General features: G+C 36.2%; 1 protein-coding gene across 4 annotated transcripts in view; it reads left to right on the forward strand.

Moving 5' to 3' along the window:
- Positions 1 to 26000, forward strand: part of TENM1 (teneurin transmembrane protein 1) — a 701438-nt gene that overhangs the window by 361049 nt on the left and 314389 nt on the right. For all 4 annotated transcript variants that reach the window (XM_031445499.2, XM_064482772.1, XM_064482770.1 and 1 more), the window contains one exon: positions 22689 to 22929. In XM_031445499.2, the coding sequence (XP_031301359.1) occupies positions 22689 to 22929 (241 nt within the window). The remainder of the gene's footprint in view (positions 1 to 22688; positions 22930 to 26000) is intronic.

The following is a 26000-nucleotide window of genomic DNA, read 5'->3' on the forward strand; positions in this document are numbered from 1 at the left end:
TGGATATGTGACTGGTTTAATCACCTAGATGTTTCCTACTCTCTAGCAGTTAGATTTTTAGTTGAAGATACAAATCCAAATATTTTATTGAATTTTTCACCTTTAGTTCAGATGTTTCACACGTGGAGGCCAAAGTATTAGATTGCTTTGAAAGCTTGTCTTGTATGTTACAAGTAATTCGACTTCTCCCTGTCATTACTGCCATGTGTTTCAATGAGCAGAGAGAGAAATTGTGAGGGTTTTATCTTTGTGGCATTATAACACAGGAGAAAATAGCAAATGGCTCCTAGGGGAAATGTTTAAAACATCAGGGCTTTAATAATACATTCATTTATTTTTCCAATAAACATTTGCTGAGCACTTAGTATGTGTCAACATGGTGTTGACCACTCCGGGAATCTGGAGCTGAGTAAGATCTGGATACCATCCTAAGCTTTCTATCGAGTTGAAGGTTAAACATGTAAACAAACAGCTGTAATATATGGGAGAAAAGTGAAGAATACAAATCAGGAAATAAAAAATCTTGTCTCCCAGATTCACATATGACTTAAGACTCCTTAGCCTACCATATATTTTTTGAAAATATTTTGTAGCATAGACATACACAGTAGAGCCCTCAAACAGATGGCGTCCTAATGCATTTATGTATTAGAATATCTGTCAATTAAATATTGCCTTCCTCTACAATCATGGAGTGTAATTTTGTGTGCTATGAAGGGTAAATTGGCGTTCACACTTCTCCAGCTGTGGTTTCCCTGTTTTATCTTTTGAGGAAGTTAGTTCTGTGTTTTCAGAACAACAGTTAAAAAAAAATCCCTCAAAGGAGTGATAGACACACAGGGACTTCAAACTCTATTAGCTGAAACAGTGAGTAGAAAACCCTATAGGAATATAAAGGAAACTTTAATGGCACCATATCACAAAATATTAAATGACCCAACTATCTATAAAAAATTGCTTATATTTTAATTTTTTTTTCTTAATACAATGATGACTAAAATATGGAGGGAAAATTCTCCATGTAAGCTATATCTCTAAACCACCATGTCAGCCTGTGGGAAAATAAAAATGCCTTGGTCTGTATCATGTGCATAATCTAATAAAATGATGTCAGCAATTTAAGTGTTGCCTTGAACAGACCAAACCAGCCAGCTCTTTTGCCAATATATGGATCATAGAGGAATAGATATAAATATAATTTTCTACCCCAAAATTAATATTTTAATATTCAGGCATTTAGAAAAGAACAGTGAAGCTTTCGGTGTGAAAAAGAATAGATCATAGATGATAAAAATTTTTATGACTTCATGTAATTTGCTTTATGTTTTGCATTTGTCAATGTCCACTAAAACTAAACACCATATTTTACATATTTAGCAAAGGATCGGAGCCTGTTATTTCCTAGGCATTGATTGTTCTGGGCACCAAAGATTCAAGGATGAGTAAGACATAACACTTCACCTTCAAGCACCTCACTGCCTAGCTGAAGAAACTCACACAAAGAAATAATTATAATAATGTTGTGAGGTCTCTGATAGATAACTGTAATAAATTATGTGAGAATACAGGAAAGGGAAAAGATGGAGACATCACAGAGGAGGTAACATTGCCTAGAACACTTGTATTCATCCTTCAAGACCCAGCTTCATTGAGGAAGTGGGGAGACAATAGCATCTAAGCAAAGGAAGCACGTACAGAACTGTGGAGACACAGAGAGGCGTGGCCTGTGTGCAATGGAGGGACAGGAGATAAAGCCGCCGGCACTTATATGCTCTGCTTAGGATTTTGTACTATATCTTATAGGCAATGAAGAGCCACTGTATTAATCATAATTAAGAAAACAGTAGTGGATTCATTCATTTTGATTAGTCATTGATAATACATACATGTAATTAAATAAGTTGATAATTACTTCCAGAGATATCACATATCCTTATTTCGATAGGAATCAAATATTTGAATTCCAGGGTGTTTTCTATACTCAGTGTTTCCCACATTCCTCTGAATATATTTAGTCAGGTAAAGATTTTCTAAAATGATTTCTTTATAAAGCATTTTTTCTCATAAAAGCAGGAATAAAACCAGTATCATGCTTATCTAGAAACCCTCAATTTTTAAATGTAATGTTCAAGTAGAACTCTTAAGAGAGGGCCAACAATGAATTTACCCCACACTATTAATACCTAACTGAAGGATTGCCAGAAAATGTATTTTTATTATCCACCATTATTTTAATGTTAAAACCAGTAACATGGAGACTTTTGGCATCATACATTACTTTTGAGCAACTTAATGATTTAATAGGTGACATGGTATACAGATCAGTCACTTTCCATTTATTTTTCTCAAAATTTCTCACAGAAATATATTTTACATTTTAATAGACAAAACTGAAACCAAAGTTTCATGAAACAATTCGTACCTTTGCTAAACAAATTCTTTCCTTCAGTAAAAAATGAAATCATAGAGCTAATGTTCTATGATGTGTTCTATTCTATTTCATTCTTTTAATACTGGTCAGAATTGGTCTCACAGTCCATCAATTGGTCATAGCCAGAGTTTGAAAACATTATCATGATTAGAATAGTTGAAAGAAGGCTGGATCTCAGGTCAAAAGAGTATTGGATTAGAAGTTGAAAGACTTGAGTTCTTTTCCTTCACTTACTATCTCTGTGACCTTGGCAAGGTCAGTTAAATTCTCCGTATTTTAATATCCAGAGTGGGGATGGTACCCTCCTTGTCTATCTCACAGACTCCTGTTGTAAGGAACAAATGAGATAATATATTTCAAAGTGCTTTGCAAATCATAAAACACTGTGTAGGTGTGAGGAGGTGATAGCCATGAAATGAGACTATACTTCATTGTTACGTATTTCACATGACTTTGGTGAACCTTTTAATCCTTCGAATTTATTTCTGAAAAATAATTTCCTTAAGGGTGTCTAATCACACCAGATACATATGAAAATAAGATTGATAAATTGTTTCCCATTCTGAATAAGAGACAACAGTGACATTAGTTCAAGTACAGTTTACATTTCTGGCCTCTCAGAAGAGAACCTGATACAGATCACCACCCTTCAAATGAAGATACTTGTTAAAATAATGGGAGAAATGCATGGCTTCATATTATGTAATTTGCTTATATGATACATCTTTTATGATACATGGTGCTGCTGCTAAAGTTAGCCTTTGGCAAAGATATGTCATAAACACGTTAGCAGAACTCTAATAGGAAGAAATCTATAACAGTGAAGAGGGAGACAGGCAAGCCATTCATTTGAAAAAGCAATGTTTAGTAAAATAGTATTATGAACTACCTGTGTTCTGTTCTTGCCTTGCTAAAAATGACCTGAAATTCCACATGCTTTGATGATCAACTATCCAGTTTTCTCCATCCTTCCAGCAAGCATTTATTGAGCACTGGCAGTGTGGCACACTGCAGGTGTTAATGGTGTCATAAGAAAAAAAGAAGCCAGGGTCGCTGCCTTTCAAAGAATTTATGGCCTGTGAGGGAAGGTGAAACAAGTATTTAAATACAAGGCACAGTATTAGGCTGTGTCGCTTGTGTACAACAGAGACTTATTCAGAGTAGCTCAGGAGGTGTAAATATGCATATCCGAAGATTGAAAATGAATCCATCTCTAGAAAGCTCAGCAGTACAAGTTTGTGAATCTTCAGCCAGGATTCTGCTATTTGTATGACACAACGGCCAGCTTCCCGTCTGCTTTTTTTCCATGACCATCTGCTTCTCTCCCTGCTACCACCTAGCTTTGCATGTCTTAGGAGGTGATCAGAGTATAAGAAGAATACAGTGCTGTAGGAGGTCAGAAGAGAAAAATATCGCTTCTTTATTTAGATTTCAAGGGATGCTTCACGAAAGGAGTAACATTGGTAATGGGCCTCGGAGGAGTAGGATGTAGACAGAGTATTGGCTGAACGAGGACATTCAAAGTGGAAAGCCAAGTATGAAAATAAAGGTTCAGAGCTGGAAAGCACTAATTGTGTCTGTTGAATGCCAAACATTGCAACTTAGTTGGAGAAGAGTAATTACGGAAAGGTAGACTGTGGCAAAATCATGCCCTTTTAAACTCCCAAGTATTTTATAAACTTTTGAAGTGAATGGTAATGTCATCAGTCTGTATATACATATTAAATAGATAGTAATAACAGATAATATACAAAATGATTTTATATATATAATTAGTTTTCCAATTTAAGAAACAGTCTGAACAAAGCATACTTCAAAAATTATCTTCCATTGGCCTTTGCTTCTGTTTATTTTGCAAAAATTGGAACACATTTGTCACTCCATTGTCAAGCTTTTCTAGTAAGGCATGGCACTTGGCAATGTGTGGGTTGATAAATAAGAAATTCCCTGTCTTTAGAATTCATCATGTAATTAAGGAACAAGACAAACAAGCACAAACACAGACATAACAGTTCCAGAGGCAGTTACTTGTATACAGCTGTCACCAAGTGCTTGCATAATCCCCAACCACTATACCCTGGTACCGCTACCCAAATCCCTCATCAGCTTTCTTGTCCCCTTATCTTCTTTCAGATCCCTGACTCCTCTGTCTACCCTTCAGCAGCACAAAGAGAACTCCTAATTGGTTCTCAAGTTCAAATATCTCGTCCTGGGTTTAAAGGTCAACTACCAATTGCTGCCCACCCCCATACTCATCTGACATGTTCAGTTCCCATTTCTACCTAGCCAAGCTCTCCTCTCCAGGGTGGCAAACTTACTCATCATTGGAAGACATTGTCTTTTGAGGATCTCAGAGTCTTAATAGAAGGCAAAAGAGCAAACAATGAATTACTGATAAAATTTGATTGCCTTTGATAAAGTAACATGAATAAGGGCTTAAAACATAAAACATAAATTCCTTGATAAATGTTGGGTCAAAGCTTAATCAAACTCTATAAATAACAGTTATGTGTTAAATAGTCAAAATGTACCAGCAAAAGTCTTTTCTTCTTCTTTACTAATTCTCTAGGAAATAGAGGCTAACTAATCCAAGGTGACCTGATTACAACAGAATTCAACAAAGTCTCAGTCTGTTCCAGGATAGAAAGGTATCTTCTTATTTCTTTTGAATGCCCTCCAGAAAGAGAAGGCCACATCCAAGAATATTCCAAATTAATTTCGAAGTCAAGAGATATCTCTATGCCTATTACTTAATTCAACTACTGCAATAGCACTGATCACCTTGTAAAGCACGCATATAAATGGCTATAGAAAGAAACAAACATGTCCTCTCATGAAACTTAGAATATTAGTGGAGTGATTATATATAGATTAATGATGTGGTAGTTAGTAGTGGCAGCTCCACTGAGAATAACAGACAGGCTCCTAGAGAGTCAAAGAACCTCATGTCCATCATTTTTTCAAATTGACTCTAAGCTTTTTAGAGTGTGTGTGCGTGTGTGCACACATGTGCAAATATATGTGTTTGCATGATAATACAGTTGAGCTTTCTTATGTAATCAGAAGGTGTAACATGTAATGTAGTTTATTGAACTTCTTTCTATAATCTTGGATTAGTAATATTTATATGATATTAAAACAAGATACTGTTAGTTCAGTATAAAACTATTATAATAGATTCATGGAAAATAATTTGCAATAATAAGAAAATATTTCTAAAATGAATGAACTTGACACTTTAAAAATCTGACTAAAACCACGGTCTTGCAATATGCTTTAATTGTATATGTGTCTATCCCCCATGCTCCAGCCCCCAACCCATCAACCCACTATGAGCTTTTGAGACCAGTGACATTCATTTTCACCATTGTATCTTGTGTACAAAACATACCTAATACTTAATAAATAGTCTATAAATGCTTATTTAGAGAATTAAATAACCAGTTTGGGGTAGGGAAAATATTAAATCAACATGTGTATAGTTTTTTGTTCCACCTTTTATTCCAGTGTTTGCTTCTGCCACCTTGCCATTCCCACATGTCACTCACTAAGCCATCAACAAACTCTGATCCTTTTCACTCAGGCCATTTCCCCTCCCTGACTGTCACTCAACTTTTCTGTGAACCTCATAGACTAGTCTGTTCACTCTTTACTGTTTCCTGCTCGTTAAGTCAGTTATGTTCATATGTATGTGCTCCCCCCCCCCATGTCAATTGTATGACCTTCTCTGATGACCATGCATTTTTTCTTGTGGCGATTTTTTAGGCCAACGTGTATGTTAGGGGAAGGGGAGAAAGGATTGAATGGCAGATTGATGTCTGTAATGTTTGGAATGAGGTTAGTCAATAAAGAGAACACAAATGTATCTTTTGCTCTTTCTTGGTCCAACCTATACTATGTTTTGGAAAAGACATAAGATGCTGATCATTAGGTATAAAGGTGGAAAATGATTATGACGTGGAGTAAAGACATCTTCATCACAAATGCCACCCTGGTTGACTGTGTGATCTTGGGCAAGCAGTATAAATTTTCCATGCTGAATTTTCCCTATCTTATATGTAAATATATTTATGTATTGCACCAGCAACTGTATAATCGTAATAACTTACCATATCTTATAATGGGAATGATATATAAATGGAATGATGTTTGCACCTCTCTTTGTGTTGGAGAACTGAGAATAATTAAATACAGTAGAAAACCATTTATTTGGAATGCCTGAGACCTGATCTGTTCTACATTAATTATATCAGTGTTTATATATCCTAATTCCAAATGAGCATAACACTTTTTAAAGGGATATTAGCTCATAAATTATGCCATATAGTGTGGGATGGTATAGTGCGATACAATTTTTTTAAATCAACTGTGTTTTAGAAAGTATGAAACATAATATGGAATGTAAGATATGGTAGAAAATAAGCAATATTTTATTTATTGGTTTATTTTTATACATTGTTTAGTCAATAATATTTCAATTTTTTACATAGAACGTAGAAAATGCTACTGCACTGGGTACAGCCTAAGAGTTTAGAGATACAGTTTAGAAATTAGAGAGTTATTAGAATATTGGCTACAAAGATTTTTTAAACTCTGGTACTTTTTTCATAACTTTACCTCAGAAAACTATAATGATTTTTATACGTGAACTTGTAATTTTGAAAAAACAAAAACTTGAAATGAGCACACCAGATAATTCTGCATGCTTCTCACCCAAGAATTGCAGTTTTCTTTTTAAGATTAATGAGTGCAACTTTATTGAAATATATCTGTTGTAAAGACAAAATGATATGTACTGTAGCAGAGGTAGGAACAATGTGAAGTGAGGGTGTCCAGTGCCCTGGAGCCATCTGGGAAGGTCTGACAGAGGAGGCAACATTTTATCTGCCTTTTATTTTTTTAATTTTTTTAAATTTTAAAATGTGAGTCAGAAAATGTTTATTTAGTGTTAATGTATTATTATCCACATCAATTGAAGAATACGTTGGTGCTAGGAACTGAATTGTGTCCCACACTCCACCAAATTCATGTGTTGAAGCCCTAACCCCTAATGTGATGGTATTTCATGATGATTAGGGGTGAGAAGCATCTTTTTGTATGCTTGTTGGTCATTTGTATGTCTTCTTTGGATAAATGTCTATTCAAGTCCTTTGCCTATTTTAAGATAAGGTTATATTTCACTGTTGTTGAATTATAGGAGTTCTTTACCTAGTCTAGGTGTTAATCCCTGATCAGGTATATAGTTCAAAAATCTTTTTTCCCATTTCATAGATTACCTTTTCACTCTGTGGATTGTTTCCTTTGCTATGTGGAATGAACAATCATTAAAAAAAAAGTCATTTTTGGAAAAATTGTGTTATTCAGGTACTCCTGGATAAACAAACCTATTGTAATGTTGAGGACATTAGGGGTTTGGTTTTTGTTTGATTGTTTTTTAGTTGAAGTATAGTTGATGTACAATATTATATAAGTTACAGGTGTACAATATAGTGATTCACAATTTTTAAAGTCTATACTCCATTTGTAGTTTAAAAATATGAGCTATATTCCCTGTGGTGCACTATATATCCTTATAGCTTATTTTATACATAATAATTTTACCTCTAATCCCCTACCCCTATATTATCCCTCCCCCTTTCCCTCTTCCCACTGGTAACCACTAGTTTGTTCTCTATATCTGTGAGTCTGCTTCTGTTTTGTTATGTTTGCTAGTTTGTTGTATTTTTTAGATTCCACATATAAGTGATGTCTTACAGTATTTACCTTTCTCTGTCTGACTTATTTCACTTTAGCATAATACCCTCCAAGTCCATCCATGTTGCTGTGAATGGCAAAATCTCATCTTTTTATGGCTGAGTAGTATTCCATTATGTGTGTGTGTGTATGTGTATATATCACTTCTTTGTTATCCATTCATCTGTTGATGCACATTTAAGTTGCTTCCGTATCTTGGCAACTTTAAATAATGCTGTTATGAACATTGGGGTGCATGTATCATTTTGAATTAGTGTTTTTGTTTTTTTTCAGATATATACCCAGGAGTGGAATTGCTGGGTCATATTGTAGTTCTCTTTTCAGGCTTTTGAGAAACCTCCATACTGTTTTCCACAGTGGCTGCTATTTACATTCCCACCAACAGTGTAGGAGGATTCTCTTTTCTCCACATTCTCGCCAACATTTGTTATTTTTGTTCTTTTTAATGATAGCCATTCTGACAGGTGTGAGATGGTATCTCATTGTGGTTTTGACTTGCATTTCCCTAATAATTAGCAATGTTGAGCATCTTTTCATGTGCCTGTTAGCCATCTGTATGTCTTCTATGGAAAAATGTCTGTTCTGGTCCTCTGCCCATATTTTGATTGGATTGCTTGTTTTTTTGATATTGAGTTGTGTGAGCTGTTTATATATTTCGGCTATTAACCCCTTATCAGTCATATTATTCACAAATATTTTCTCGCATTCAGTGGGTTGTCTTTTCTTTTTGCCAATGGTTTCCTTTGCTATACAAAAGCTTTTAAGTTTAATTAGGTCCCATTTGTTTATTTTTCACTTTTATTTCCTTTGCTTTAGGAGAGGGATGCCAAAGATTATTGCTACAATTTATGTCAAAGAGTGTTCTACCTATGTTTTCATCTAAGAGTTTTATGGTTTCCAGTCTTATATTTAGATCTTTAATTCATTTTAAGTTTATTTTTGTATATGGTGTTAGAGAATTGTTTTTGTTTTTGTTTTTGTTTTACATTTTCAGGTCTTTCAAATGGAAGTCTTATACAAATTACATTAGAATGGTTGTATTATAAGGAATATACTAATTGATGCATAACAAGTTACAAAAATCCATAAAATATAAAATAACATTTAATTCCTTTTTTTAAAAAAAGCCAGCTCTAATATCCCTAGCATTTTTAAACTTTAGATTTTGGTATATCCATGAAGCATTACACCATGGATTTGTATAACATAGCCAACTGTTTGAGCTGTTTTACTGAATGACATGTAGTGGTACTATTTCTAGAGTTGCTACTTGAACTACTGTAACCTAAGCCATCCTCATGATTATCCATAGTTGAGGCTCTAACATATATTTAATAAAGGGAAATCCCTACAATTGATTCATAGTTTAAGGAAATCCATTTTATTTAAACCGCATGCATTTGAAACTAATTTTGTACTCTCCATAAGTAGAGAGATGGTCATCATGAGTGCCAGTTGTATCTGATATTTTCAGGATCAACTGGGGATAAAGTGATCTACCAACTAAGTTAAAGACTGTTAATAAGGATCACATAAATTATGTAGATACGACTAAAATGAGGATATTTGTTACAGAGAATTAAAAGGAAGCATTTAATGATATGTACACGAGCATACTAAATTGAGTTTACAAATAAAGTAACCCATTACATAGATTTCATTATAAGTTGTTACATGGCTAATTCAACCACATTTTATCTTCATTGGTTTCAATAAATATGAATGGCAAATGTGATAGAAACATCGTTGATGTAATTTGCTTGGAATCCCAGGAGGGATGGCTGAGTGGCAGCAAATGGAGTCAGTTCAATGCTATTGTATCAAGGCCTTGGACTAGGTTCTTTACTTCTCCAAGCCTCATATTCTTCATTTCTAAAGTGGGCACAATATATGACTTAAAAACAATACATTTTCTTCAAAGAAGTAGAAATTATTCATTTCCTCAGAAGACTTTCAAAATCCCACATTAGCAACATTTTTTTCAGATAGTGAAATTTCACAACATACTAGTTATGTGAGCAAGAAGATACAATAATAGAGTATAGAAGGCCAAAAATAATAACCCTAAGAAGAAGTAGTAAATGAAGCTGATGGTATCTCCCCAGTGAGTATATGTAGACTAATGTTTGTTTTCAAAACTCTTTAAGTCAGTTATTTCATTTGTATTATAAAAAGTCCCTAACTTGATACAGTCTCCCCTCCCCTGACAAAAGAAATTAGCCATGTGTTTTAATGACACATCCACAGCCGTAGTCTCCATGACAAGACCCTGTGTAAATGATTCCAGTCTGAAGGCCGGAAGAGGTCTTAACGGGCAAGTGGTCATGCCTCTGCCCATCTTGAGCTGCTCTTCCTGGAGAGAAAAGGGGTGTGTTTTTCTTTCCTTCTTACTTCACAGGTACAGATCTTAACAGGCAATAGGAAAACAACTAGGAGCAGCAGCAGCGGCAATGAATGTGAATACATGTCAGCTTTCACTGAATTCTCTGAAATTGTTTTTCTAATCTGAATTCATAATGATAACAACTAAAGTAATAATTATATTGGTATCTAACGTTAACTGAGTTTGATCATCTACTAGGCACTGTGCTAAGTATTTGGCATACAATCCTGGTCTGATGCCTATGCTTTTTACATATACTATAGACTATCATTAATATGCAATGCTTTAATAAATGTATTTGGATACGCTATAAGGCAAGTCATCTACCCCAAATTAGGTTACAGAATTGATCAAATATCATTAGCTTATAATGTGAATGTTGGTCTTGGTACCAATATGGCAAAATTCCTGTTCTTGTATTTACTGTGAAAGCTATACCTGTGGGACCCCTAAGTAGCAGTTGTAGTTTGTTCGGTGGCATTTTGGTATATACTATTTTTAAATGTCTCTGAATATTCCTGACACTTTAACCAGCTATGTACAGCTCCTTCCCTCATGGGGTTTTATGTACTTTGAGGGACTTCTTTGAAAGGTAGCTTTGTTTGCAGCCTGGTCCTGTGAATAAAGTATCAGATAATAGTCGTGAAGGGCTTTGAGAGATGCAGATGAAAGATGCTGCCTAAATACAAAGCACTAATGTTGTATTCATAAAAATGGTTTTTCTTCACATCTTTTCCTCTAATGTTAAATTCCCTAGGTGTTATTGTGATAGGTACTTTAGAAAGCATCTATACCCCCAAATCATCTAGAAATAGAGTCTGTTATCCAAAGTAAAAGGGACTGAGAGCATAATAAGAAAACTAATCAATGGAGAGCGTTTTGTGTGGATTCGAGGAAGAGGAAAGGATAGGAGTCAACTGTTCTTACACTGACTCATGATTTCAATAATAGCTTAGAACTATTGGGAAGAAAATAAGAAACCTGTGAAAACTGTAAAATGTTTTTTAAGTATAAGGGGGAAGTTTTAAATAATCAAATATCTTGGTATCAGATAGATTTTCTCTTAGGTTACTTATTATTAGCTGGTACCTGAATTTTGTAGATTTTGTTGTGTTCAATAATCATTTATTTATTAATATTACTTAGTGGTTACTATGAGCCAGGTATTCTACTAAATATTTTATACACATGACCTCATTTAATTTTCACAAAAACATTAAGAGATGTTTACTATTATCCCTATTTTACAGATAAGGAAACAGAGGCTTGAAAAAGTTTGATTGCTCAACATCAAACTGATGGTAAACGGCAGAGCTGTGATTTAAATCCAAATTGATCTGGTCCTGATGTCGATAACTTAACCAGGGTGATATTTGGCAATGTCAGGATGTACTTACTAATTTAAACAAGTTATGTACAGATTGAGTTCTCTAAATAAGTAGATTAGTGATAGAGAAAGTACTGTATACTTGCTTCACTTTATTGAAAACAAACAAATGAAACCAAGACACTCTCCCCTTTGGTCTTCTCCTTCTGAATAAAAGGTGTTCCATAATTTATTAGGTTTAATTCTTTCTCTGATTTTGCTTCTCTTTCATTTCTTTTGAATGTTCTAAGCAGTAATAACATATTAGTAGCATGTAAGCCCTACTTTCAGGAAAAGTGTATTTCAGTAGTGGATCATACTTGACCTTTTATCTCTCTCTAGGCCTTGACCTGCAACTGACTTTTTGTGATTACTACTAGAAGGCCCTGTGGTATACTGTGGCCAGATTTCCATGGGATTGCCCATGGAAATCCCCCAACTGGGACTAAATGGGAAACACTAGGACCTAATTGTGCAGAGAGATAAGGGGACATTTCCCTTGTGCTGCCATAGTAAGATCAGGGAGCTGGCTGGACATTAACCTTGCATGATATGACTTCCTGAGTAGCACAATTATGCTTTCTGTAAGCTGTTTCCAAATGCTAATGAAGCTGGTAGTACAAAAGACAACAATCCAGCAATACTGCGTTCTCTCCTCTGTTGGGCATCTCGCTCTGCAGGCCACCAAGACCACCAAATGAAAGCTGTACTTTCATGAAGTACAAGGGAGGCAAACGGAGTCGTGTAAACATTCCTGCATTTTAATTTTATTTATATCTTTTACAGTTCTTATTTGCAGTAAGGGAGTAAACCAAAGTAAAAGCAAACTGGAATCGAGTCCAAGTTGTCACACCTCACCATGACCCCAGATCACACTTCGGTTTGTTCTGGTACAGACGCCTGTATTAATACACAGGAAGGAACTTCTGTGCACTCATTCACTGATTTCTAGCAGTACAAGCGGTCTCTTTGAGAACTGCTTCACATAAGCAATGTGTGTTTAATCCTCTGTCTCTCTCAGCATCTCATCTATCATACATAAAATGTTTCCCCATTTGAAAAAAGTTATTTAAATGACCTTAACTAAGAATTAAGTTGCTTAAGATACTTTCTTAAAAGAAACATTTATCAATCACTACCTCTGAAATATTTTGTAAATTTCTAGGATTGCCATTTATATTTATGACTGCAGGCTCAGATAGTCATGGTTTTCTGAACACATGTTCTTATTTTTCCTTCCGTTCATGTGGCTGACACTCTTCCCCTTTAGCTGAGCTAATTTTTTAGTTTCCCTAAGGCATCTGTGCATTAAATCTCAGCGGGTGGGGGGTGGGGAGGAACCTGTCTAAATTCACCAGGTGTTCATTCTGCTCTAACATTATATTAGTAGATTCCACTAATTTGCTTATTTTGATGGACGTTTCACTTGATCCTATATCAATATATCAGCATATTTCCTAATTGAGCTGCCTTCTCATGACTTCTTCCAGTTAATAAAGTCTCAAGTGCAATCTAAACGTAATTTGAGGCTACATGTGGAAAGACATCAATACAAAAGAATTTGTCAGATAACTTTGTATTCTGGGTGATGTTCATCCAGAATGTTGCATTGTGTTTGGGGAACCATAAAGACCTAGTTAAACTGGAGGGAGTCCAGGGAGATAAGCAGTAATGTAATTGAGGGAATGAATCAGATTTTGAAGGAAAAACAAAATGAAGTAAATATGCATAGCTTAGCATAAGCAAAGTTTATAAAGAAGGCTTAGTAATAGGTCTTAATGTCGGCACCTCTCCAAAAAATAACTCTATTTAACGTCTCACTAAAATAACATGTTGAAAAACAAGAAAATGAAAATTTGTAGTAATGAGGGAATTAATCAACGAACATTTCAGAACACTTCAGGCAGGAAACTTCAGATACAAGCTGTGCCCACACAGTGCCAAAACAACTAGTAGGAATGTGAAGAATTCAATCAAATAAAGTATTTTTCATCATAAAACACTCTCTCCCACCATAGTTGCTATAATTGTTTTTTTAAATAAACCTAATTGAATTCAAACTTTAAAATTCATTGAAATTAATTAAATTTTCAAATAAACAAAATTATAAAGTTGTAATGAATAAAATTATGAGCTAAGTGTGTGGGAGCTATAAAGATGATTCAGACCTAGATCTTGATATAAGACCAGAAGATGCATCACTTGAATGCAAGAGGGGAAATAAAACTTACTCTCTCCTTCCTACAGAACTGTCATTTCCCAGCTCATACCTCTTAGGAGATTGCCTCAGTAACCCAAAAGATATGAGACAAAAAGGTTGATGGAAGCTAGAAGTGTTCTGCCATCGTCCATCAAAATCACAATTCTCAATTTTTTTGGCCCAACGTATTTGAATAACATAGACATGTGTAAAACACTCCTGTGAGAATGCCAAGATTTTTTTTCCCAAGCTCCCTCCCCATTTTGTTTCTCAGGGGGAGAAATAACCAAACTTCCATCATCCCTATGGTATGCATAGAATTTTACAAGCATGTGGATATGGAAATGGTTTATGGGATCAGAGTTGTACCCTATTCCTAGCACTTACTATAGCCCCACCCCTATCTTTCCCATCCAGGAAAGCACATCCAAATGTAACTCAGAGTGGCACAATTAGAGGTATAACCTTGAATCCACTCTCACCTACCATTTTAAAAATAAATTGTGAACTTTAGTCCTCTATTGTAGTAATAAGTGATCACAAAACATTGGTTTGTTTAAATCCTAGAGCTGAGAACTGCTTAGCTAAAGCAGTGAACCAAAACATGGGTGAAATTTGAGAATCATCTGGGTCTTGTGCATACTTCTGTAACAGTGCTATCTCTTCCCATTGTCCCTGATGAGGATCGCGTATGTTTTCAATCTCCAAGTATAGATGTTGGAACTCCTCTCCACCACTCCACTGGGTATCCATGGGTCCCTTTTGTTCCTAAGTTGTGCTGGTGGAGGACCTACAAGGTATGGTGGAACTTTCCTGTCAAATAGCCAGACAATGATGGTTAGATGGTAGTATTAATAATTAGTACTTTTTCTTCAGTCTTTTTTTTGGAAAGAAAAGTTTGGAGTGGAAGGGCTAAAATTTTCCTCGGCCTTCCCTGGTTCTTCATGTTTTCTTTTCACCCTCTGGGATTTTTTTTTTTTTGCCTTTTGCTTTTTGTTTTTTATTACTGAATATAGTTTGCCCTCATTATTTAACATATGGTAGTTTGAAAAATATTTTTTCTGAGAGCTTCAGACACAGTCATAATGTTTTCTTGATTTGTGCTTCAAACATTCAGAATTCTATCTTCATAAATAACCTTAGAATGATTTTCATCCATTGCTTTTTGAACAAATATAGGGCGACCATTTTATAATACCTAATAAAAATTGAAGCTCCGAAAATGAAAACTTTGTAAAATTCCAGAATACCTGTTATTAGCTAATTTATTAAATGATTCACTTTCAATTAATTCATAACTCTCCATTGCCTACTTGCAAATAAATAATGAACTTGGGGATCGTAAATAATTGAAATACCTACATACGACTTTTGTTTGAGTATAAACTAAATATGAACTTTTAAGGATCATTACTTTTTTATATTTTCTTTTTGATATACTTCACTGCCTAATAATGGAAGCCACAGCATCATTGTCAGCATAAGATAAAACAGGGCAATTATCTATTTCATGTTTCATGGTACATAATGGATAACAGAGTTTCCTTCAAGACTATAGTGAAAAAGACTTTGACCAACCACTAATTTTAATTGTTAATGTCATGTATTAATATTTAGAATTTGACATTTAAAATTCCAAATTGTGCCATGAATTACAGCTCTTTACCATTCTACTTAGAAAAATAAATAGGTAACAAACGTATTGGCTTCATTTTTTTTTTAAACATTGCCAAACTACTCTGCAAATATAAGCAAAGATGTATCCTTCTTGTATTTTCACAACCAAGAAAATTAGATAGTTTGAGCATTTACTTCTATAATTAAAGCAAAACAGCATTTAGCCACAGCCCTTTCTTTTTTTTCTTGGTTGTAAAGTCCTAGTTTATTTGTCTTAATCTATGTCAGAGAGTTGATTGAGTTAACAAACCAGCTACTTAGTGGCAGGAATATTGACTATTATGCCTGAGATTGGCTAATTGCACTATGTAAAGCCAATACAGTGCACAGCACAGTTGGATTCCCGCTGTAACAAAGACAGGGAGAAATGTGTTGTGTGGGAGACTGCCTTGTGCATATTTAACTCTTTGTTATGCTTGTAGAACACGTTGGAGAACAGGAAAAGAGATTAAAGAGACCTAGAAAATAGAAGGTTTAGAGTTTCTGGAGGTAGACCAGCACGTCCTTTGAAGAGACTCATCAGCTTATGGAGAGACTAAAGTGCAAATATGAATTTCAGCACAAACATGTCAAAGGATTATAGGTACTACAGTGTTGACCTTTATTTCTAGTGGTTGTAACAAAGATCAACCTAACTGACAAAAATTAAAGAGCATACTCTCTTATTTGCTAGCTTAGTGAGAGGACCAAAGTCCTCAAAGGGATGGACTTTAAAATCTCAAAGACAGTACATAGCATCGCATCGCTCAGGAGCCATGCAGAGGGCAGTAATCCAGATTGAAACCATGTAAACTGGAAGACATTATAATTTATTGTTAGCCTTCCCCCAGGGCTTCCAGGACTTTTCTCCTGCAGTCGTCTGCTTTCACTGCAGATTCTTCTCTGTTTCTGTCTCCTTCCGCCTCTTTCTGTTGTTGTCTATGTCTTGCTCATTCACATGCCCATACATACACAGGAATGCCTAGTAAACATTAGCTATTTAAAAGACTTTATTTCTGTTCTCAGTCTAATGGTTTATTTAACTAATGAATCTGCTTTTATTAAAGCCTGTTAGTATATTAATATTAAGCAGTATCATTTGATCCAGAAGAGTGCTGACATATACTTGTTTACTCAGTTTTCTTCGGAAAACCAATTTTTTACCTTCATATTCTTTGAACTTCTAATAATACCTGTAAGGTTGAGAACAGAAATGTCCACAGCCAGATACACTTAAGACGAATTTGATGATCACTGAACACTGTCAAGTTAATGGATATTAGCCGTAACATGCAAATGTATAAACTACCTCTTCACTGGCTGTGGAAAGCTCCTTGTGACAAGTAAAGAACTGTAATGTAGTAATGTATGTTTAGAATTAGTAGTAATAGTTAATATTACTCATACACCTCTCTTCTTTCTTTTAAACCTGTTTCTTTTTATCCCCTCTCCTGCCTATGAGGGAGAACAGCTCAGAAAAGCAACCCAAGGAACCAAAGGCTTATAATTGGCCTCAAGAGACTTGACATAAGTAGTTATGGCAATAACCCTTGGTGCCCTGATGTTCTTTGCTCATGTAGATTACCAAGGTCTTCAGAAGCATTAATTAATTTTGCCACATAAGAGTTCAGAGAGGTGGTGAAACACTAATACAGGCTCATAATCCTTTATCCAGAATCATGGGGTCCACTTGTTTCAGAATTTAGAATTTCTCAGATTTTATAAAGATAATGTCATAAATACTGTCTACTGTGCAACACCCAGATTGGGATGTGGGCCAACACCTCTTAATAAACTACATCAGTATTTCTGCACCTAAAGGTAGGAAAATTCACTAAATGAAATATATAAGGACCATAAATATCCTCATATTAGGTCAGGTTAGGTTTTCCCACTGAATAAATTAGGAAAAAAATCTCAGTTGTTAGGAATTTTTTTCAATTCCAGAATTGCAGCCAAAGCATTTGTGGAGCTATCCCCACTTCGGCCAATAGGGTAATGAAACACAGATCTTGTCCTCGAGCTATAGGAATATATGTGCCCCTTTTGGCAACATATACTGCACAGTAACTTTGGGAAAAAACTAATTTTCGGGGGTATTGTCATAGTGTCACTAAAGAAAAGAGTGATCAATTAATTAATAAGTATATGGATTTTGGAAAAACTAGGCATGTGTCTACTTTGGTCAGATTGTTCCAGAAAAATGATCTATTTGGCATGACCACATTAATAGCAATTTATTTTTTTTCACCTACAGAAAATGATTTTGTTTGTACGATCAGTTCTGCTATAATGCTTATTTTGAAAACATTAATTTGTTCCCATGCTATTGGTATATTGAGAACAATTTGAACATAAGAGAAATTTCGCATGTGCATGTGTGCGATTCCATCTCCTAAAAATACTAGGTGAGTGCAGAAAACTGCAGACAGCAGAATAAGCCATGAAGGAGTACACAAAATCCGCATGCTTACACCTGAAACATCCACCAGCTACCTTTGTCCCCCACATGTGTTAGGAGCCTTGCCCATCCACATCTGGTGTTAGGACTTTCTGTCTGATTCAGACAACCCTCCTTCCACCACTTGACAATAACTCACATGTTGCAACACTTCTGACATCCACTTTCACAAGGAAACTTCAAGTACTGTGCCTCAACCCCATTTTACCCATGCGTGATTTTGCCTAGTGCAGTGAATTTTCAATATGCAAACATCACCTTATAGCTGAATTGACTGTATGTGTTAATGAAATGAAAGGGGGAAAGAAAGAAAAGAAAAGAAAAGAAAAGAAAAGAAAAGAAAAGAAAAGAAAAGAAAAGAAAAGAAAAGAAAAGAAAGAGACAGAGAAAAGACAAAAGAGAAAGAGAGACAGAGAAAAGACAAAAGAGAAAGAGAGAGAGAGAAAGAAAGAAGAAGGAAGGAAGGAAGGAAGGAAGGAAGGAAGGAAGGAAGGAAGGAAGGAAGGAAGGAAGGAAGGAAGGAAGGAAAAGAAACTATGCATGACAGCTTTCCTCTCCCACTTTCCCTTTGGCCTCAAGGGCAACATTGTTTCTGAAGGCTTATACTTCTGTTAGCATCTCTGCCACACCTAAAATGCCTTGGATATAGAGTTTGGAGGAATTTCCACCCCCACAAGATTTTCTTTCCAAGTTATTTTAGGACCTTAAACCTGAAACTGGCTCCTATCCAAGTATATTATGTGAATTAGACCTTCCCATCCAAAAACTTAATTTACTTTCAGAAAGCTTTGTAAGTATGTCTGGTTACCCAAATTTGTATAATCACTACTCCCCCTTCTCCCTTGCGTCTCTCTCAGGCACAGAGACTTATACTTGCCAGATACTTTTGGATGTGAGTGCATGTGACTTTTAACTCCTTGGAACTGGTGTTCAGAACTCCTGACACTGAACCCTAATGTATTTTTCATTAGTGTTTAATGTTGGGAAATCCTATTTCACAGAGCCCAAGGATTAAATTGCTTCATTTGGGAGGGAACAAGTACATTCCCCATCATTTTCCTGAGGTGAAAAAAAACCAGAATGAAGCTGAGATGATTTGCATTTCATAAGGGCTTAAGGTCTGGATACATTCCACTCAGTGCAACAATCCAATATTGTGAAATGTTTTAAAGACAGTATTAAAAAGTAGGGAAACCTCTGCATATTTTAAAGGTAGAAGCAAAAATAAACAATTAAATAGATATGTCAAAACCTATGTATATATAATCAAAATATTTGTTTTCAATCTATGTAACCTACATATATATAGTCAAAGTGACTATACAGAGCAGTTCTACCTGCAGCAGAAGTGATCTAATGTGTTATAATAATAGCATCATTGTACTTTTCAAAGAAGTAGGATTTTTATCATTTTGCATAATAAGAAAAGAGTTGCAAAGATTTTGAGGAAATCCAGCAAGCAGCAATCCAAATGATAATGAGTGATCCTTTCTTTTGAACAACTGTATGGAATAGAAACTTTCTTTCACTGACGGAAGCACCTACTGATTAAGCTAGTAGATGTCACATGTGTCGCTTGGGAGGCATTCTGAACACAAGTCCTCAAATTGATTCCTTTTCTTCTTCTAACTCTGGACTCCCACCTTTTGCTTCCTTTCCTTGCATCATTAAGCTCATGGATTTAGATGGCAAATCTGTAGAGGGTGTCACTGCAGTTCTTTTCTCGTCTCGGAGGGCATGAATGTAAGCACCCTCTTCAGGGTCTTGTTGTCCTTCCCCATGGCTCTGGGAGAGAGTTCACTGAGACTCCCAAGGTGGAAACCTACTGCTCTGTGAACTGTCAAGTAGATGCCCAGTGGCTACATCAGAAAGAAAGAGCCAAGGGAACATTGAGGGTGGGTTTTTAGATCCCACTGACCAGTGAAACACTTTTCTATCAATAAAAACTTTACTCTGCATCCAGCACTGTGCTCGATACCACATGGCTTACAAGAAAGGTAGAAGATGATTTGCTCTAAGGAACATGATGTCTATTTGGGGAGCTAGCCAAAAACATGGAATAGCAAGGGAATGCTGTAATATTTCAAGCTTAGGGGCCAAATTTATGATAAAAATAGTAAGTGTTGAAGTCAGAGAAAAGAGCATTTATTTTCTAGAACAGTAGAATGGAAAGAGTTCTGGGCTGGGAATCATCAGACATAGGCAGGCAACTTCATGCAAGTTGAATGACTTTGAACAGGTCACTTCACCTCTCTGAGCCTTGGGTTCCTAATCTGTAAAATGGAGAGGGGGAGAGGGCTGAACTACATGATTCCTGTAGTCCTTTCCAGTCTTAAAGTTTTCCACTCCTGCTGCATTCACCAGTCACTGACATACTATGTCTAAGCACATTTTACAAGAATGAAACTTAATTGTTAGGAAAAAGGATTCTTAGCTCCATTTTACAAATGAGGAAGTAGAGCTTCTAAATGACAGAGGCAGAACTCAAACCCAGGTTTGCCGTACCCCCCAAATCCTGTGCCCTTTCCACTCTGCTGTGCTGCGTAGCATGATACCACACTGCCCTCCTTCCTCCATTGAAGGAGATGAGCTCTAAGAGGGAGTAGACATATAAACAAATAACTGCAATGCAGGTGGCGTGTCATAAGTGACCAATCCATAAAATGTGGAGGATTCTGTATCTCTAAATCTTACGGAGGTTGAGAGAACTTGCATTACAGAGACCTATAGTACAGTGAATAGTGCATTGGCCAGAATCAGCAGAGGTGGGTTCTAATCCCATGCCACACATTGCCAAGTGTCCCTGGGCAAGCAGTTCTCTGCGCATTAGTTTTTTCATCTACAAAATTAGAGGGTCCCAAGGTTTTTTGGGTTCCAGCATTCAGTGCTTCTTTGAGTCCCAAGGATGGAAAGCATGCTTCTGGTTATGGTTATGAGTATGAGCCCAGAGGTTTAAAAAAATTAATGAGCTGTTAAGTACTTGTGATGATTTTTTTAGTGGATATGGGATTTGGGCTGGGCCTGGAGTAATGGGGGTGATTTAGAAAATTCATGAAGCATTTTAGTCCCTTTTAAATATACAAGGGTAGCTTACTTTCAAAAGTAATTCTTTGTATAAAATGAATGATCACCTCTCCCTATCTTTTGTCCAATTCCATTTTTCATATCGCAAGTTTATTTAAAGGGAGAGCCACCTGTACTAGAAAGCACAGCCAAGAATCTGTTATGCTCTTGGGGCACTAGTATCATTTTTAAATATGAAAATCATGCCAATGTCTTCAAAATTCAAGTTTGAGGTGGAAGGATTGAAAAAAGTAATTTTTTTTTTCTGTGATCAGCCACTGCAGAGTAAATCTCAGCACAAACCAGCTGAGCCCTTTGCTGGGCATCGAAAGCCTCTGGCATTTTTCTGCTTTTCAACTCTGTCATTTGGGAGGTGGGACAAAGCCGTGCTGTCTGCAAAGTTTACCCAGAACGTACTGGTATTACAAGAAATCACTTGACATCTATTATGTTTCTCCTGTGGAAGAGAGGTGGCTATCAACTACAATAGCAATTTCTTTCCAAAAGGGTTTAATTGGGGTATTTCTCATGGGCCAAATTCTAACTTACTGTCTATACGTGTGCCTGCCAGGAAAACAGTGGAAAAATACCAAACAATACCAACAAGAGAAGTCTGAGGGCTGCTGCCCCCTCAGCAAACAGGCAGAGAAAACTGTTTCCCTGCTGCCTAAGCTGCTGCTAACGTGGCAGAGCTTCAGGAAGGGGGTGAGGGGTGTGGACTGTGCTTTGCATGGCCATGGAAATGTGTGTAATAACCTGAACAAACGCCTTCTAGCCTAGCTTTTATAACTAGCACTCTGAGTTGGGGGGCTGGCAGAGAGATTAGTCTCACGCAGTTGAGTTACACACTTGTGAGCTGTTTTTCTGAAGTGGGATTTGCTCCTGTGTAGGCAGGCTAGCATCCTTTCCTGAGGTAAGCCAGAAGGTGGCCTTATACTTTTATTTGAGGTGTCGAATGATTTTCCTTCCAACAAATTTGTACCTTTCACTGGTATTTTCTGAAGTGAGACTTTTGCAACTGATGGAAATCCGCTCACTTCTGTTCTGTAACTTAGCGTCTTGTTGATGATTTATTTGTTCAGTAGCAGAAACTATGACAAATCGTGTGAGGCGGCTTCATTTACTTTTTAGCTGCTATCGCCCTGAAGAATTTACATGTAAATTCGACTGTGAATGTTTTACGTTTTGGAAGCATGCGGCACGTGTTTTTGTAAGTTAAGTGACATTTTTACAGATAGATTGAACTTCAAACTCTCCCCCAACCCCACGGGCTACATTATTCTGAAATCCTGATCAGTCTGACATGCTGTGTTTTCCTGACTGCCAAGCGAGAGAGCCAGCCTTTATTTTGTGTTTCTCTTCTCTCCTCTTTAGACATGCAGAGCAGCCCACACAACCAGTTCACCTTCAGACCCCTCCCGCCACCGCCGCCACCGCCGCATGCCTGCACCTGTGCCAGGAAGCCACCCCCTGCGGCAGACTCTCTTCAGAGGAGATCAATGACTACCCGCAGCCAGCCCAGCCCGGCTGCTCCAGCTCCCCCAACCAGTACGCAGGATTCAGTTCATCTGCATAACAGCTGGGTTTTGAATAGCAACATCCCGTTGGAGACCAGGTACTTGAACTCTTATTGATCCCGCTGAATTTAAATATTGGCAGAAGATGATTCCACTGAGTGCAGTGACTCATTTCACCATAGACATCTGCAGAGACACACAAATGCTCACACACACACACAGATGCCTGGGCAAAAGAGCAGACCCCTCCACAAGCACAGACACACCCACAGACACAGACCAAAGCAGAGGCATGTGTAAAGAGGAAACCACAGATGCATAAACACCCCATGGGCAGACACCCACAAAAACATATGAAACCAAGCAATTACCTGAACTGTCATTGCATCCTTAAAGTAAGACAATTGTTCCTTGTTTTAAGATGCTGCTACTGTATGGCACAGGGAACTATTCTATATCTTGTAATAGCCCATAATGAAAAAGAATATGAAAAATAATATATATATATATATGTATAACTGAATCACTATGCTATACACCAGAAACTAACACAACGTTGTAAACTGACTATACTTCAATTTAAAAATTTGTCAAAAAAAAGATTGTTTTAAAGATGCTGCAATTTTACAAGAAAATCCAAACACAATTCAAGGAACAGTGATAGTTTACATTTTATTTATTTTAAGATTCTTTGAAAAAGTAAGTTGTCTTCAAACATTTTTAAAAAGGATTTGCTTCATAAATTGGAAGTCCGTGTGTAATTTTAAAAACCTGATTGTGCCTTTAGGATGAAGTTGGATCTTTTGAGCAAAATTTTGCCTCTATTTTTCGGTTACTTCATATATTTAGGTTTCCATCTTTGTCATGTGATTAAAGTTCTACTCCTTCACTGTTCTAGGTCCCTTGATCATAATAAACTTTAGCACTAGATGCAATTAACTGAGAAATTATTCATCATTTCTAGTTGTTCTCTCTTAAATCAAAATTGTAACTTTCTATTAACATAGAAAAACACTGCCTAATAAAACATAGTATTCTGTTATCTGTTAAATTCAAGGACTTCCCCTTGTCTTCTATATATCTTATTTAGATCTTCCACCAAAGCTTTTTCTAAACACATTTGTATGTAAACACTGGGTATAATATATCACTTGATAAGCAATGTCTGATGTCAAGTCTGATGAACTTCTAGCCCAAAATTTGAGAATTGGAATGGAAAAGGGGAGGACTAATAAACTCACATTATAAGTCTGGTTATTTTTTTCCTTAGCAGCATATTAAGTTAAATGCCAACCACAGCATCAGAAAATATGTCACCACCAACAAACTGAAAGCTCTATGGCCCAAATCCAGGAACCTCTGTATCATCCATCACTAACTAGATTAAATAATTTTATAAACTGATATTTCTGTTACCTCCCAAGAGAAAATATAGCAGTCAGCAACTATGGTGAAGATAACCCAATTAGAACTGCACTAGTGATAGAATTTGTGTATCGTTCCTTTTTTTGTTTTTAATTAAAAGGGAGCAAGTGAATGAAGTAAGAGAAGCAGAGAGCAATGTATATCTTCAAGGAGTTTACACTAACGGTGGTGATTTACTCACTCTTCTTTTAATTCCTTTTAAGGGCTTAGTGATAGCTAAGAAAGCAGTGGGCCAATCTGGTTAACTAGCTGTCTTGATAAGCAAACACACTTCCTTCCTCTAAGAAGCCAAATAACAGGAAATCTGGAAGGAGGGTGGGGAATGGGCTCAGGCAAATGGAGAGAGAAAACTATTCTTATTTGAAATGTACATCTAGACATGTTTGTACAAACTGCTCCCACGGACCTTCTGTATCTATGCAAGGAATGTATTAATTGGTCTCAGTTTCAAAAGGCACAGAGAAGAACATAAGTTTTCATGTGAGACTGAGCAGAGAGGGAGTACCTTTTTAGTACATTTGAAAATATATTCAGCATCACAAAGATGAATTTTAAAAACCTCGAAGCCCTATCAGCTTGATCAGCTAGGATTTTCCAGATATATCCTTTACAATGTTCATTTCACATGTAGTGAGTGGAAGGTAACTCCGTGGGTGCCCTGGCACTTACTTATGAGCTGTGTAACATAACCCTTCTGAGCCTCACCTTCCTCATCTGGAAACCTGAATATAAAAATGCCTGTCTCAACAGGTTATGAAGAAGATCAAGCTAGTGTAGCAGAAAGTGCCTCATGCATTGTAAAGCATCATACGATTCGAAGATAATATTGCTATTCCTACTAAGTGGTCACCTGCCTCTGCTTAAATATCTCCAGAATAGGGAATTGACTTATTCCTGAGGCATTCCATTTCATCTCAGACCAACTGGTGGAAGATTCTTATTGAACCAAAATCTCCAACCTCTCAACTCTACCCATGTCTTCCAGATCTAGTTCTCGGGTCTCACAGAATAAAATCCCTCTCACACCTGACAACCCTTCAGTGTTCCTGATTCTCTCTACTTTGAGCTTAATGTTTCCCCAGTTCCTTCATCTGCTTCTCATATTAACAGGTTTCAAATCCTCCATCCTGGTCTCTTTCCTTAGAACACACTTCATTGTGTCCAAATTGCTCTTTAAAAAAAATAATGCTGCTTCGATTTATTTATTAATTTTTTAAATTGAAGTATAGTTGATTTACATTGTTGTGTTAGTTTCTGGTGTATAGCACAGTGATTCAATTATACATGTACATATTCTTTTTCATTATAGGCAATTATAAGATATTGAATATAGTTTCCTATGCTATACAGTAGGAGTTTGTTATTTATCTATTTCACATATAGTAGTTTGTATCTGCTAATTGCAAACTCCTAATTTATCCGTCCTCCCCTTTCCCCTTTGGTAACCAGAAGTTTATTTTCTATGTCAGTGAGTCTCTTTCTGTTTTTTAAATAAGTTCATTTCTGTCATTTTTTTTAGATTCCACGTTAAGTGGTATCATATGACATTTGTCTTTGTCTGACTTACTTCACAGTATGATCATCTCTAGGTCCATCCATGTTGCTGCAAATGGCATTATTTCTTTCTTTTTATGGCTGAGTAGTATTCCATTGTGTGTGTGTGTATAAAACAATTTCTTTATTCAATCATCTGTCAATGGACACTTAGATTGCTTCCATGTCTTGGCTATTGTAAATAGTGCCG

The sequence above is a fragment of the Camelus dromedarius genome, chromosome X, assembly GCF_036321535.1.
Source record: "Camelus dromedarius isolate mCamDro1 chromosome X, mCamDro1.pat, whole genome shotgun sequence".
Lineage (NCBI taxonomy): Eukaryota > Metazoa > Chordata > Mammalia > Artiodactyla > Camelidae > Camelus > Camelus dromedarius.